The 16,490-nt window shown below is 37.9% G+C and overlaps 1 protein-coding gene across 4 annotated transcripts in view; it reads right to left on the reverse strand.

The window, feature by feature from the left end:
* The window catches only part of MORC3 (MORC family CW-type zinc finger 3), a 47,071-nt gene that overhangs the window by 25,130 nt on the left and 5,451 nt on the right, over positions 1-16,490 (reverse strand). For 2 of the 4 annotated variants that reach the window (XM_069472301.1, XM_069472300.1), the window contains exons 2-6: positions 8,547-8,619; positions 5,952-6,084; positions 4,794-5,008; positions 3,420-3,567; positions 1,370-1,517 (exon numbers count right to left, since the gene is read on the reverse strand). In XM_069472301.1, coding sequence (XP_069328402.1) covers positions 1,370-1,517; positions 3,420-3,567; positions 4,794-5,008; positions 5,952-6,084; positions 8,547-8,619 — 717 coding nt within the window. Of the gene's footprint in view, positions 1-1,369; positions 1,518-3,419; positions 3,568-4,793; positions 5,009-5,951; positions 6,085-8,546; positions 8,620-10,916; positions 10,977-13,037; positions 13,161-16,490 lie in introns of those variants that run through there. The other 2 variants (XM_069472302.1, XM_069472303.1) reach the window with 2 other exon arrangements.

Genomic DNA, 16,490 nt, shown 5'->3' on the forward strand with positions numbered 1-16,490 from the left:
CTGACTTTTCTGTCAAGTACATATACTGCTATTATAATTTAAAAAGCAGAAATAAATTTCATTTAGGCAAAAATAATGAACAAGATCTAATATAAACAGAATATATAAGCTTGACAAGTAAAAAAAATTCTAAATTATGCATCAAAATTTAAAGTAGACAAACAATGCTTTTTCAAAATTGAGCTGTAACAACCAGCAGTGATTAAAATGTTTTCATTTCTTTTTATTTAAAAAAAAAAAAATTTAAGGCCAGTCAAGTGCAGCAGTGGGAGTGGAAAAGGAACAAAGAAACTTGTAACTGGTTGTGATATTACAAACACCACTGCACTTGGACCAGCTTGTTTTCATTTCTTAATAGATTGAAACTTGAGATACTAATACTTTGAAAAATTGACCGAACTTTGCACCCTAAAACATTCTAAAATATCATATGTTCTTCTGGGCCTGCCCCTAAGCTATCAGAAATCTCTGAAGGAAATGCATTGACTAACAAGAAGGATAGATGAAAGGTTCAACACAAAACTAAAATTTGCACACGTCTCTTACATTTTTTTCTGATTTCAAAAGTGGTACTTTGAAGTGTACTAAAACCACACCATTTGCTCTGGCTGTCTGTGGACCTGTTTCATACTTGAGCAAGATTTTCTGAATAGCTAGGTGCTAGCACATACCCCCAAAACAAACATTCCTATACTAAGTAAAGGAATAGTGTTTGCCATTGTAGTTGCTAGGACCTCAGAAAAAGTTACATGACAAATACATTTGTAAATGTCAAATATATCCTAGCTCAAGGTTATGGAATAATTCTAGCAGAAAAAAATAAAAGCAAAAAGTTAGTGTCATGTCTTACAAAACTCGACATTAGCATATCATCACTGTTGTATCAAGATATTAATTTCTTCAATCTTAAAAACATAATCCATTTCTCAGAGATGTTCATCACAAAATTATATTAATATACATTATCTACAGTCTATAATTTATTACTTTAGGAGGACAATTAAGGTGTATGTGTATTCTAGAATATTTTAAAATTTAAAAAGAGACACTTTAAATTTGTGTTTTGTAGCTGAATTAATTAGTATAGCCATCATACAATATACAGATTTCAGCATTATCAATTCAAATAATCTAAGCACACAGTAAATGAACTACACACGCTGTCAAATCTGATGACTTCACAATTTATTAATAAAGAAGGTTTTTAAGCAAATAAAATCACCAGTGAACTAATAACATTTTAATAAGTTGGTTCATGTCTGAGATACTTTGATTCTGAGATCACTGGCAACCCTTGTAACACAAGATCTCCTAATACCGCTATTATTTGATGATTTTCTCATCTCCAAAAAGAGAGGTGAATACAGACCCTCAGGGAATAGTCACTCTCAGGGGCAATTTGATCCATCCTTTCTTGCTTCTTGTACCCTTTCTTCCCTGTTGTCTCATCTAAATCCTCAGGAATTCTGATGTCATATTTATCCTTTTCAAAGTCGAACTCTGTTGAATTTTTGTAGCTGTAAATATAATTTTTAGAAAGAACCAAAATTTAACTTCACAGCAAGATAAGCAAGCAAATACTACTTTAAGTTGTTAAAAAGTAAATAAATGACAGGTGATGTCACGCCTGTAATCCTAGCACTCTGGGATGCCAAGGAGGGAGGATCGCTTGGGGTCAGGAGTGAGGCCAGCCTGAGCAAGAGCAAAAGCAAGACCCTGTCTCTACTAAAAGTAGAAAAAATTAGCTGGGCCTGGTGGCACATGCCTATAGTCCTAGCCACTCAGGAGGATGAGGCAGGAGAATTGCTTGAGCCCAGGAATTTGATGCTACAGTGAGCTATGATGATGCCACTGCACTCTAGCCCAGGTTACAGAGCGAGACCTTGTCTCAAAAAAAAAAAAAAAAAAAAAAAAAAAGTAAATAAACCCTTCCCTATGACATCCTCATAGGGTGCAGAAACAGGAGGGGAAAAAAAAAAAAAAAGGAATTCAGAAGGTGCAGAGAACCCCTATCCCTCATACATTGCTGATGGAAAATGATACAACCACTCAGGAATACAGTCTGGCAGTTTCTTAAAAAAAACTAAAAATGCAACTACCATATGACACAGTAAGCACACTCCCGTGTATTTCAGAAAAATGAGCCTCTATTCCCACGATAACCTGTAGATGAATGTTTATAGCTTTATTTGTAATAACCCCCCCAAAATAACCAACAAACTAGATATCCTTTAACAGGTGAATGGTTAAACACACTGTGGTCCATACATACGAGGCAATACTACTCGGCAAGAAAAAGGAGCAAACTACTCATACACACGAGAACCTGGATGAACGCCAGAGAATTATTCTGAATGGGAAAAAAAGCCAATCCCAAATGGTTTCATACTATATGATTTCATTTATATAACATTCTTAAAATGACAAAATTATTGAAACAGAGAACAGATTAGAGGTTGCCAGTAATTAAAAAGGGAGTGGGAGTATGGCTCCCACGAGGGAAGTGGGTATGGCTACAAAAGGGCAACGTGAGGGACTCTTGTGATGATTAAAAGTGTCCTGTATCTTGACTATATCAATGTCGAAATGCTGTCAGTATCAATAGTACCACTGGAGTCCAGTGTTTTAAGATGTTACACCATTGGGGGAAATTGAGTAAAGAGTCCATGAGATCTCTGTATTATTTCTTACAACTACAATTACCTCAAGATAAAAAGCATAAGCGAAGAAACAAAAAACCCTCCAGGAGGAGGAGGGGCAGGGAGGTGAAAGCAAGGAAAAGAAAAATAAAGAAAAAGGGAATTCAGGAGGTCAGAAAAGCACAAGTTTTGAAGTTCCTTAGGTTTACCACTACTTGTACTTTATTCCTTTATTTCACTATGTCTTAAATCTTTCAATATTACACATTAATCCTAAATTTTAAAATATTTATTTACAAAGGATTTTATTCTCACAAAGATAAAGGACTGTAAATTTTAGCAACACAAAAATCCCATCTATATTACTTTTCTCACCAGATGCTGCATCACTCTTGGCTTTAAGTAAAAGACACGATGGACAAAGATTCTTCTTCCTAACTTTCACAAGCTGGACTTGTTAGTTCAGCTCTTGTCTTTTCATTTTTTTTTTTTTTTTTTTTTTCATTTTTGAGATGGCAGGTAAAATAATCGAGAGAGTGCTAATGGAAACTGAATGGCAGGGATGAAAACATTTTTTTAGCAATATTAAATGTTCAAATTGAAGCCAAAGTGGCCTCAATAAAATATACTTGGAAAAGACAACTCATTAACTATGCCAAAAAAGGAGTACCTTTCCACATACTTCTACTCTGTGTAACAAGGGAAGAACATAATGAAACTAACGCTGCACGCACGCTTTACTTCCCAAATGTTCAACATCTAGCTGAGGTGTACATTTACCTTCTAAGGTTCCAAATGATGATCCTTGTCCCCTTCTTACCCATGATAGCATCAAGTTCTGCCAGTAACTCCTGTTCCGTAGGAAACAGAGAATGCTCCAGAATTGCAGCAAGGCTGGCTTTTGATTCTGCTAAATTAATCATCTGTCGTATATTATAAGTTAAAGACTTAGATTGCCAATATGTTTTTCACAATTACAATATGGAAATCAACTCTAAACTTAAATAACAGAAAAACTATTTCCTGGCTGAGTGCAGTGGCTCACTCTATAATCCCAACACAGTGGAAGGCTGAGGTGGGAGGATCACTTGAGACCAGGAGTTCAAGACCAGCCTGGGCAACATAGCGAGACCCCCATCTCCACAAAAAACTTAAAAATTAGCCGAGTGTGGTGGCATACACCTGTAGTCCTAGCTACTTGGGAGGCCGAGCTAGGAGGATCCTTGAGCCTCAGTGCTGGAGGTTGCAGTAAGCTATGATGACACCCCTGCACTCCAGCCTGGGTGACAGAGCAAGACCCTCTCTCCAAAAACAAACAGAGAATTCTTTCTAAATTATTTTCTAAGTTTTAAAATGGCAGTTTGGCCCAGGCAAGGTGGCTCACGCTTATAATCCTAGCACTCTGGGAGGCCTAGATGGGAGGATTGCTTGAGCTCAGGATGTTGAGACCAGCTTGAGTGAGAGTGAGACCCCTTCTCTACTAAAAACAGAAAAATTAGCCAGGTGTCATGGTGCAATCCTGTAGTCCCAGCCACTTGGGAGGCTGAGGCAGGAGGATAGCTAGAGCCCAGGAGTTTGAGGTTGCAGTGAGCTGCAATGACACCACTGCACACTACTCAGGGTGACAGAGGAGACTGTCTCAAAAAAACAAAAAAAAAGAAATTTAACCCCACACTTCCCTCCTCCTCACTCCCCGCTGCATATTAAAAAAAAATGTGTGTGTGTGTGTGTGTGTGTGTATGGCAGTTTGATTTCAAGTAAACACCAAGAAGGATCAAATGCTTTCCAATATTTCAATGTATTTATACAGAAGCCATTTTCCTAAAGTTATCCTACTTTTCATCCTATTAGCAAAATTTTCAAATCACATCACAAAGTCTTATTAGTTCACAATAAGCCTGAAATAAACAGAAGAGCTATGGGAAGCTTAACATAAAATGTAAGCACTTTATGTTGAAGAGTCCCCTGGTGCAATTCCAATAGAAAAAGGGACAAACCCTTGGCCTCACGTGCAGGGTAAATGCAGTGGACAGAAGCAAAACTAGAACACAAGTGATTCAAAAAAAGAAGAATCTGGAGGGAGGCAAAAGGATAGAATGTTTAGAATACTTCCTCAGTTGTTCCACAGCTTCTATTTCACAATCAAAAGGATATGGTGCTTGTTGAATGAAACTATTGGGACAACAACATGTTCTGCTTTTATGACTTCCAAGTAGGTTTGAGACAAGAAGCCCACGCTCATGCTTTCTCCATTTTTGGTAAAAACGATTGCATCTTTACCCAAACGCATAGAACCTGACTTGAAGCCATTTCCATACAATCCAACTGGTACGTGACCATTCATGGTAACTTTGTCGCTGAAGCCAAAGCTAAAAAGAAAAGATTTTAAAAGTAAATACCTATAATCTTCATTTTTTTCCTTTACATTCAACAAGTGGAACACAAAGTAAAAAGCCTGGGTTTGGATGCTGGCCTCTCTTCCTAGCTGTATAATCTTTGGGCATATTACTCTTAAGAACAGAGATGCATTCCCCCATCTCTGAAATGAAGGAAACCAAACCTTCATTATGGGGTCATAAGGATCACACGTATTAACACAGGAGCTCACTGCCTGGCACACTCTGGCTAAATGACTGCATTATAATCTGGGTTCCTGGGACCTTCAGATTCCACCCCGTGAATCTCCTCCTCTAAGTGTGTGTGATTCTCTTGTTCTCAGCAAGCCTACTGTAGTATGATTAATGATGGGGTCAACCGACTTTTTATGGCATAAAGAATATTTACAGAACAGTAGAAAAGCCTCTGCCTCTAAATTCTTCCTTTACCCTGCACTTGTATAATATTATCTCTCAGCATCCATTCAGGCACATTTGAATTCATACCGACATCCTGTTCTGTGACCCTGGAGCCTCAGGCCTTATGACTATTTTATGATGCTTCCTCATTTTCTCAATCTCTTAAAGTATCCTCTCCCCCACAAAAAATGGTAAGTTTTATTAGAAATACTTACTTAGAAATGTTAAAACTAATTTACACTGAAGTATAAATCACTAATATTAATGTGCTACAACTCTAAAGGTGTGGTAGAATTTTAGGTAAGTCAGATATGGGGAGAGGGCAATGAGAATGGTGGGGCTTGTCTAATAATCTAGTAGTAGAAAACGATGGGAAGCCTCTTTGAGAATAGATAACACTGTAGGGACAGCATTTCACATTTAAAAAAGAAAAACTAAAAACAGTAAGTATGACACATGAAATCCTTCAACTAGGTAAAGGCAATGATTGTAAGAAGTGTGGCACATTTTTACATACCTTAGCATTTTATGTAATTTATCTGAAGTCATACCATTTCCATTATCGGTGAATGTTAAGCATATATGGTCATTTATCACTGTTTTGTCAATCCACATCTGTTTAGCATTCACATCAGGATCGTAAGCATTATCTGGGAAACAAAAGTTTTGAGAAATTCTGATTGTGCATTTTAAAGAAGAGCAACTAGTTCAGAACAATCCTGTATCAAGCAATAGACTATCATATTTTAAGACAACTTTAAAAGCTGCAATTGCTAGGAATTCCTAAGATTTGAAAACACGAAACTAAACTGCATCCTCTATGTATTAACTGACTATTACAAAATTAACACTTTCCAAAGCCTTACATGTTAAACAGAGAGTAAAGACTGGTACTCACCATACTGAAGAAGTAAAGGGAAAATATCACTATGCTATAGAGATAATTAAGAGAAAAGACTAGTATGACTATAAGGGAAACTGAGAGTTGAGTGTCAACTAGCACTACAAGTTGAAACAGAAGGTACACATTAGTGAATAAAGGAGAAGGTAGTAGCATTTTCTGCTAAGCTGCATACATAGATGGAAAATTTACCTTCTACCTATTTCTTCAAATTGTGGCCCTTTTCAATTTAATCAAAGTTTCTGGTGGCTTTTACACTTCTATCTCTGTATACCTCCCCATTCAACATTCTTGTATAGCATACTCATTTCTCTCAGAATAGGTAAGTATGAAGAAATACATTAAAAAATGAAAAATATTTGAACGGTGGCAATAATAAAATCAATTTTGTGAATTATCTGAGATCCATCTGAATATTCCCTAGTGGCATGACAATACCTTGAGATATATTTTGAAGTCCTTATTATAGTATTAACATAAAAATTGTTTTTCAAACTATCTTTCCATAAGGCAGCCTGTAATTAAATAATCTTTTTTTCAACCATTTCAGGAAAGATGGCATTTTGAAAAAACTTAAAATTTGACATACCATGAAGAGCACCATGAAAGCCATGGGTCGTTCTTCTAGGTGTGCTACAGCACATCTACTCTGGGGTTTAAAACAATACCTGTATAGCACATGTTAGCTTGAATGCTTTAGAAAATCTAACTATACTAAAGCAAAGAAGGTTCCTCAAAAGTTCTTTCTTTTTTCTTGCACATCTTAGAACCCTTCCTTGATAAAGAATCTAAGGTATTTCTCACACATTTGCCTGAACTTTTAAAATATTCATGTGCATGAATTTTCTCATAAAAAATCATGACCCTTGGCTGGGTACAGTGGCTCATGCCTGCATCCTAGCACTTTGGGAGGCCAAGGCAGGAGGATCACTTGAGGCCAGGAGTTTGAGACCAGCCTGAGCAAGAATGAGACCCTGTCTCTACAAAAAATAGAAAAATCAGGCAGCCATAGTGGTGCGTGCCTGTAGTCCCAGCTACTTGGGAGGCTGAGGCGAGAAGACTGCTTGAGGTCAGGAGTTTGAGGTTGCAGTGAGCTATGATTATGCCACTGCACTCTGGCTGGGGTGACAGAGCAAGACTCTGTCTCAAAAACAAACAAAAAAACCCCCAAACAAAACAACAACAAAATCATGACCCATAAGGCAAATCTGACCACAACCTTGCCTCTTTTTTCATGTTCATTAAAACACTATTAACATACAAACTTAGGCCGGGCACCGTGGCTCACACCTGTAATCCTAGCACTCTGGGAGGCCGAGGCAGGAGGATCGTTTGAGCTCAGTTCGAGACCAGCCTGAGCAAGAGCGAGACCCTGTCTCTAACTAAAAATAGAAAGAAATCATATGGACAACTAAAAATATATAGAGAAAAAAAACTAGCTGGGCATGGTGGCGCATGCCTGTAGTCCCAGCTACTCGGGAGGCTGAGGCAGGAGGATCGCTTGAGCCCAGGAGTTTGAGGTTGCTGTGAGCTACGCTGACACCACAGCACTCTAGCCTGGGCAACAGAGTGAGACTCTGTCTCAACAACAACAACAAAAATACAAACTTAGATTATTCTATCTAGTGGAAGAAGAATTTGTTATCACTAATCTAACATAGTATTAATCCTACCAGTATCAGAAAAACGAATCTACTCTATGTTACATACATACTTTTGCACTACTAAAAACATAATTCCACCTGGTGCAGTGGCTTGAGTTTGTAATCTCAATTACTTGGGAGGCTAAAGTGAGAGGATCACTTAGCCCAAGTGTTTGAAACCACCCTGGGCAACATAGTGAGACCCTGTCTCAAAAAAAAAAAAAAAAAAAAAAGAAAGAAAAGAAAAGAAAAGAAAAACCCCCGTAACTATTACTTTTACTTTTATAATAAGAATAAAAATATTTTCAATATAAATGCTTTATTAACTTAGCAAATGAAATCCTAAACACTTTGAAATACTAAGATAGTATTATGGGTAAGGTTGAGCAGTGATTAATTTGATGTCCATTTGAATAGTTTTTATGCTAGGTAACCTTTACCACTAATATTATCATTCAAGATACATCTGTTTTTTTTTAAAGTATATTTGTATATTATTTTCAAAAAAAAAGTGTTTAAAACTACAATTGCAAGCAACAGATGGTATATGAAATCTCAATTTACATACCTATTAATTCAGCAACTGCACTGAATGGCCAAGTGTGACTAGTAGAATTTGTATGTAAAAACTTCGGGCAAAGCTGAAACAAATGATTCATGTAAGTTAATTCAGGTCTTACTTTTGAGAACAGAAACCAATAAAATTTTTTTGTCCCTGTATTAAAAAACATTAAGCCACAAAAATGACTTAGCTGCTTGCTCCAGGATAAAAGGATACACCTGGAAGATATAACCAACCATAAGATTCCTGGAAGATAAGGCTGAGAACCAACTAAATGGCATACTCATCAAGACATGTTTCAAAACCCTTTCCTCCTTGTGTCCACAGTATCATAAACTGCTCAATCCCAAACAGTTGTCTGCTTTGCCAGACCTACCCTAAAATGACCCAAGCAAGGCCCTAAAATCCTATAAATACCAATTCCTAATCTCCCTAATTTGAGACACAACTAAGACGTTGTCAAGGAGGTGTTTTCTCCTTAGTGTGTTAGGCCTAATAAATACTTAGCTTTGGTTGATTGGCAGGCTTTTCTGGGTATGTGACACTTAGACTTGATTATATTAACTCATTCCAAGTTCATTATAGTTGAACTTGTGGTAGTGGAGTACTATCCGTCTATAAACTCTTCAAAGAACATCAAATAATAGTTCCAATTGTTAAGCTAAATTTGGCCTGGGAATGCCTTTATAATCCCGTCCTTACATAAGAAACTACAAACTAACTTAGTACAAAAACTGAAAACCTAATTTAGGAGTAGTATACAAGCATACTCCAGTAACAAATAGCTAAGTCTCAGTCAATTACAGCCAATCTTCAGTCAATTGCAGGCTGTCAACTGATTCAAATAAGGCAAAATGCCTAGCTATAACCAAACTGTCTCTGTACCTCATTTGGTTTTGTCCATAAACACTGCCTGACCACGTTGCAGACCGGAGTTCTTAAAACCTCTTCCAGTTCCAAGGGCTGTACAATTCTTGAATCACTCTTGGCTCAATTAAACTTTATTAAGTTTAACTTGTCTAACGTTTTTCCTTTTACCACAATGCAACAAACCACCTTAATTTCCAAGGCTTTTATGTCTGATTTTACTCACAGTAAATACAGTATGGAAGAATATGCCAATCAACCTCATGTTATAAGGAACTCTCCAAATTCCTGAGTGATACAGACATCAAATGTTATATAAAGATATAGAAATGGTTTTAAAAGGCTGAGGCTTAAAAATTTCAATGTGCAGAGAATTTGCATGTATTTTCTTTGGTGTTCATTTTGAACAGATCCTCTCGTATTCAAAGGAAACAAAAAAGAAAGTGGGGCATTTCATTAATTGTTTAGTGTGAAGAGCCCTAAAAACAAGATTAGATTCTAAGTCAAGCTAACTGCATTTGCAGTGCTCAGCTACTGCCACAAGGTGTCAGAAGGGTCTGCTTTTCCTCTGTCCACACTTGCTTTTAGATAATCCCCAAGCCTTCATTTACCATTAGGTTGAAGTACACATGTGAAAACTGTCTTCCAACTGGTGTATATACAATTCGGACTTTCTATAGTATGCATCATGTAATATGGCATACATCCATGAAATATGGAGTATAGGTAATTCAGACTTTCTAAACAATATGTCACAAACAGTCCTTAATGAAAATCAATTTCCAGATTTTCATCTTATACAAGAAGCCTTTGAAACTAATGTACCTGAGAACTTGAAGGTAAGCCATCAGGAAGATCCTCCTGTTCTACCACCTCCCCTAGTCCCACAGACTAATAACAAATTTTTATAAATTCTACCATTTATAAAAGAATGGCATGCTCCTCCAGCATTCTACATCCTATTATGAGGCAAAAAGCCTTAGGGTGTAAAACCTCTGCCTACCAAACAAAGACAAAATGACTAGTCAACTACCATAAACCCTTAGAGCTTCCACTTTTGCTCCATTTTATGCATTCCTGTTAGGGATGAAGTTTTGAGTTAGAAGTGGGGTATTTGGTCCATATTGGGATGCTCTGAATTTAGATGTGAGGTAGAGTGTATTGGTAGGAATGTCAATTTTCATTTAATGACACACTGATCCCACCAATAAGAGCAAAGCAAAGAGGGCATTAGTAAAAAAACAATGAATGCTGAAGAGTGGCTTTTCAGGTATTTAAACATAAGCAATTATTTTCAGCTATTCTTAATACTCATCCTTAGAACGTGTCCTTAGCTAGAAAGAAAAATATTCTTGAGCAGCCACGACAGTGTAATACATACATACACATGTGAACCAGACAGGCTATGGAACATATTGACTTAGATGGTATGTGATCTTGGGCAAGAAGCTTAACTCTGTGTCCCAAGTTTTGTCATCTGTAAAAATCAAGATAACAACATCAACTTACCTGGGTAAGAGAATTACATGACTTAATATTTTTAAGTGCTTAGAAGAATGCCTGGAACATAATAAACATTACAAGTGTCTGTTATCTTTTAAAAAGTTATGTCTTTAAAGGCAGACTGAGCTTATATAAAATAAGGAAAATTCTCAAGGGCCTCAGGTAAAGAAAAACTAAAAACCAAAATAAAATTTGAAAATGGGGATGCACGAGGGATTAGAATAGGGTTATTTAACTAGACATAAAAAAAAAAAAAAAAGTTCTGGTTTTAATGGTGACTTGGAGATAGGAGGTTTGGCAGAAGAGAAGCATGCACTTACTTGGATGAAAGTAACTGCCCACCCCCAATAAGAGTAGACTTAGAGTAGGAAGGATCTGCCTAAAGTGAAGTTTATCTGTTTTGGTCTGGATTCTAGATCCAAAAAAAAATGTATAACATTAAGATCTGTAAAAAGAGGCATATCTTCATTTGGGTTAAGAGTTTCAATTATACGACTTACAAAACCACTCTAAAGACATAGCTTCAACCAGACAGCAGAGGATTCCCCCAGGTAACTTGGGAAATATCTGAGTACACAATCCAAAATAACAAGACATTTAAGGAAACAATCCACTAGGAGAAAATGCTAACAGATAACAGATAAGATCAGCAGTCCCCAATGGTTTCAGCACCAGGGCCCAGTTTCATGGAAGACAATTTTCTCATGGATTGGTGAGCCATGGGGAGGGGAGCTAAATACAGGTGGCTGTAAATACAGATAGCTTCACTTGCTTGCCTGAAGCTCACCTCCTGCTGTGTGCCCGCCCCAAGTTTCATGGAAGACAATTTTTCCACGGATGGGGGCACAGAGCCTTGGACCCAGCACCTGGGGGGTTTGAGGACCATAGGATAAGATACTAGTATTATGGAATACTCTTCCAGAACATGGGGTAAAACAATCACCCTACAAAATAGACATACTTGAAAAAGACATTTAAAAGTAATTTACCAAAACACACACACAAGTGAGATGCTATGACGTCCACACAGATTTTTAAAAAAATCAATAGGCAGAGTCACAAAATTTTAAAAATTGTTTAAATATAAAACTTTTAAAACAAGGAACACATAGGAGAGTGTGTACCTCTGCTCCCTCCCGAAACTGCTCTAAGATGAAGGGGGGGAAAGGCATAAACCCAGAAGAATAAAAGGTATTACAGAAGTGATGGGTCACAGTAAACAAAGTAGTAAGTCATATGGAAACTGGAGAGCACAGATAGTGATAACTGATTTAATACCCCGGAAAGAGTTAAATCTATAGCCTGCAGGAGATGGGTTGCTCAACAAGAACACAGGCAGAACCCCAGAAAGGCTTTTAGGAATTAATAGTTCTGTGCCCTTGAACTTAAACGTACCAGAATGGATGAAAATAAAATAGGCTGAAAGTTTTTAAAAGAAGCAGTTAAGGTTCCCCCAGATCCTTGCCCTGGGCAATCAACCCAACAGAAGACTAGACCATTCGTTTCAGAAATTGATGATGGCAGGCTATATGAACTCCAGGGCCAAGTGAAAACAGGCAGGTTAAAAGCAAGCAGAGAGCCCACAAATAAACACTTGTGTACATGGTCAAATGATTTCCTACAAGTGAGCCAAAATCATTCAATGGGAGAAACTGTTAGGTAGACAGCTAGGGACCTCTGGCCCCTCCTGGGACAAGGCTAGCCATACCTGGGGGAGAAGGGAACACCCCACGAATCTGCCAGTCAGAACTTAGTGTGCCAACTGCAAAAGAATGCAGAGGACACTCTAGCCCACCGGCCAAGCAGCATAGTACAATACAGTCTGGAAAGTGACCTAGAACAACCAACTTTCAGAGAGGCTCATGAGAGATCTGTATACATAGTAAGACTCAGGTCGTGTAACTTCCAACTGTCCAAAGTGGTTCCATAGTGACATCTGAGTCACGAGGAGGGTCCAATCCAGACACTGTAAGACAAGACCCAGACCATAATCAAGGCCTTTTTGTGGCGACAAGGGGTCTGTTAGTCATCTGTGGCAAATGTATCTTGCTCTCACTCTGTAAGCCTCTATCTTGCTCTTGCTCTATATTCCTTTCTTTCCTCAATAAACCTCATTTTTGTGCTTACCTTGCTTTCAGTGTGTCTGGTCATTCTTCCGCCAAGAGAGAACCCAGAGCCAACATTTCAGACCACAATCCAACAAAAAGACAGTCTTTCCAACAAGTGGTGCTGGAAAAACTGAATACTCACGTGCAAAAGAGTAAAATTGGACCCTTATATTATACCACATACAAAAATTAACTCAAAATGGATCAAAGACCTAAACATAAAAGGTAAGACTATAAAACTCTTAGAAGAAAGCACAGAGGAAAAGAAAAACTCCATAACACTGGATTTGGGAATGACTTCTTAGATATAATAAAAGAGAATATAGATAAATCCAACTATATCAAAATTTAAAACTATGCATCAAAGAGCAATCAACAGAGTGAAATGGTAACCTACAGAGTGGGAGAAAATATTTATAAATCAAATGTCTGATAAAGGGTCAATATCCAGAATATATAAAGAACTCTTAATTCAACAACCAAGAAACAAACAACTGGATTAAAAAATGGGCAAAGAACTTGAATAGATATTTCTCCAAGAAAACATATAAATGGCCACTAAGCACCAGAAAAGATGTTCATCGCTAACCACAGGGGAAATACAAATCAAAACCACAATGAGATATCACATCATTTAGGATGGCTACTATCAAAAAACCCCAGAAAACAACAAGTGATGTTGAGAATGTGGAGAAACTGGAACTCTTATACTCTATTGGTAGGAATGTAAAATGGAGCAGCAGCTTTAGAAAACAGTAGGGTAGTTCCTCAAAAAGTTAAAAATAGAATCACTATACTATCCAGCAATTCCACTTCTGGGTATATACTGGAAAGAACTGAAAGCAGGGTCTCAAAAAGATATCTGTATATCCATGTTCACAGCAGCATTATTCACAATAACTAAAGGGTGGAAGGAATCCAAATGTCCACCAATGGATTAATGGATAAACAAAATGTGGTATTTTGGGAGAAAAAACTATATTCTATACCTTTAAAACATTTCTGACACCAGTTGTGTGGCTTTTTCCCCACACTGACAACCAATTCTCCAACTCTCTGGACACCAACTGGGTGTCGAATGATTCAATTCAATCCTAGCACTAACTATCCAGAGTTAGTGCAGACCTCACAAGTTAAGGACTAAGTTCCATAAGACTGCCCTGCTTCAGATGCCAACTGCAAACTAGACCTCCGGTGCTTCTGACAGACCAACTATAAATTGAGGGTTCATGTGATTCCTTCCTCATGTTTGATAATTTGCTATAACACTCACAAAACTCAAGGAAATATTTACTTGCATTTACTGGTTCACTGTAAAAGATATTACAAAGATGAACAGCCAGATGAAGAGGTACACAAGGCAAGGTGAGGGGCCTGGAGCTTCCATGCCTTCTATGGATGCACCACCCTCTCAGCACCTGTGTTCACTAACCCCAAAATTCTTTCAGCTCCATCACTTAGGGTTTTTATGGAGCTTCCATTATATAGGCATGGTGTATTAAATCATTGGTCATAGGTGACTGAACTCAATCACGAGCCCCGCCCCCTCCCTGAAGGTGACAGGAGGAGCTAAGACTGAAAGTTCCAACCATCTGATCACTTGGTTGGTCACTCTGGCAACCAGCCCCCAACATGAAGCTATATAAGGGGCCCCATCAAGAATCACCTCATCAGCATAAAATCAGGTAGGGTTGAAAGGGGCTTACTATGAATAAGAACAGATACTCCTCTCACCCTGAATTTCAAGGATTTCAGGAACTATAGTGCTAAGAACCGGACAAACATACATTTCTCATTGTATCACAGGTATATACACACATTAAATAAAAATTATAGGAGACCATTGTTTTGGACTAAGCTCCTGCACTAGGCCCCAAAAGACCAGACTAAAAATCAAAATGGAATCATCCCTGCGAAAATTCGTCACCAAACTGAAACTAAGTTGTTATCTATCTGATCTTTAGAGAAACTGGAAGAGAAAGGTAACAGCCAATTTTCCAAATAGGTCAGCTTTACTCTTCATGACATTGAAGTTCCCTCTGTTTTATAGTTCCCTCTGTTTTATTACTTTACAACAAGAAGTAACAGAAGTTAACCAGTTATTTTTCTATTGTTCTTAATTTGAAATAACCGATCCTCTTTTTGTTCTTTGTTTCTGCTTTCTCCAGTCCCTTTCTGTCTACAAAACCAAGCTCCTATGCTCAGCTCATTGGAATACTTATTACATTTTATGGAAGAAGTGTTGCCTGATTCTACAGTGACAAATAAAGCCAATAAAGATCTTTAAATTGCTGTAATTTTGTCTTTTTTTTTTTTCCTTAGAGACAGGGTCTCTCTCTGTCATTGAGGCTGGAGTGCAGCGGCCCGATCATATCTCATTGTAACTTTGAATTCATGAGCTCAAGTAGTCCTCCTGCCTTAGTCTCCCAAGTAGCTGGGACTAAAGCACACGCCACCATGCCTGGCTAATTTTTTAATTTTTTGTGGAGACGGGGGTCTCAGGTCTCACTACATTGCCTAGGCTGGTCTCAAATTCCTGTCCTAAAGTAATCCTCCCACACCTTGACCTCCCAAGGTGCTGAGATTGCAGGCATGAGCCACCGTGTTGGCCAATTTTGTTTTTTGACACATACAATTGAATTATTAGTCTTAAACAAGGAAATTATGATACATGCTACAACATGGATGAACCTTGAAGACATTAAGTGAAATAAGCCAGTCACAAAACGTCAAATACTGCACAAGTCCACTGATATCAGTACAGAAGGCCCCCTATATCCTCAGGAGATACATTCCAAGACCCCCAGCGGACGCTTGAAACTGCAGACAGTATTGAACCCTATATATGCTATGTTTTTTCCTATACATATGTACTTATGACAAAGTTCAATTGATAAGTGAGGCACAGTAAGAGATTAGCAACCATAACTTAATAATAAAATAGAATGATACGTTGACAATACTGGGGCTCACAAACCGATACACCAAAATATGGCATTTGGCATGCTGAACTGAAGGAGCCTCAAAGTCTCTCCGACACCGCCATCCTCTATCTCTTCCAAAACATAAGATTCTCCGAAAGTCCTTCTTATCTGCCTAAAGTCCAGATCCAACAAAGTAGAAAACAATTACCTCTAGTCCCTTCCCTGAGTTTTCATGAACTGAACCCATATCACAGAAGACCAAAGTCTATCAACAAACGTTGACAAACTTGGTCATGAACCACTGTCTGGTCTGCAGGCCCAACATACTTTGCCCCAGACCACTGTATGTTCTTTAAGCTCACTAAATTCTCCCTAGTAATTCATTTATTGCCCCTCAACAGAATTCCTCTTGTCTCCCCTCCCGTTACTTGTTTTGCCAAGATCCAAGCCTCCAATCTTTCTGTAACCTCAAGATGGCATATAAGCTTCTGTACCCCACTGGGGAGTTGGGTCTTCATTCTAAAGGCTCCCATGTATACACGTTAAAA

This window comes from Eulemur rufifrons, chromosome 7, assembly GCF_041146395.1.
Source record: "Eulemur rufifrons isolate Redbay chromosome 7, OSU_ERuf_1, whole genome shotgun sequence".
In the NCBI taxonomy this organism is placed as follows: Eukaryota; Metazoa; Chordata; class Mammalia; order Primates; family Lemuridae; genus Eulemur; species Eulemur rufifrons.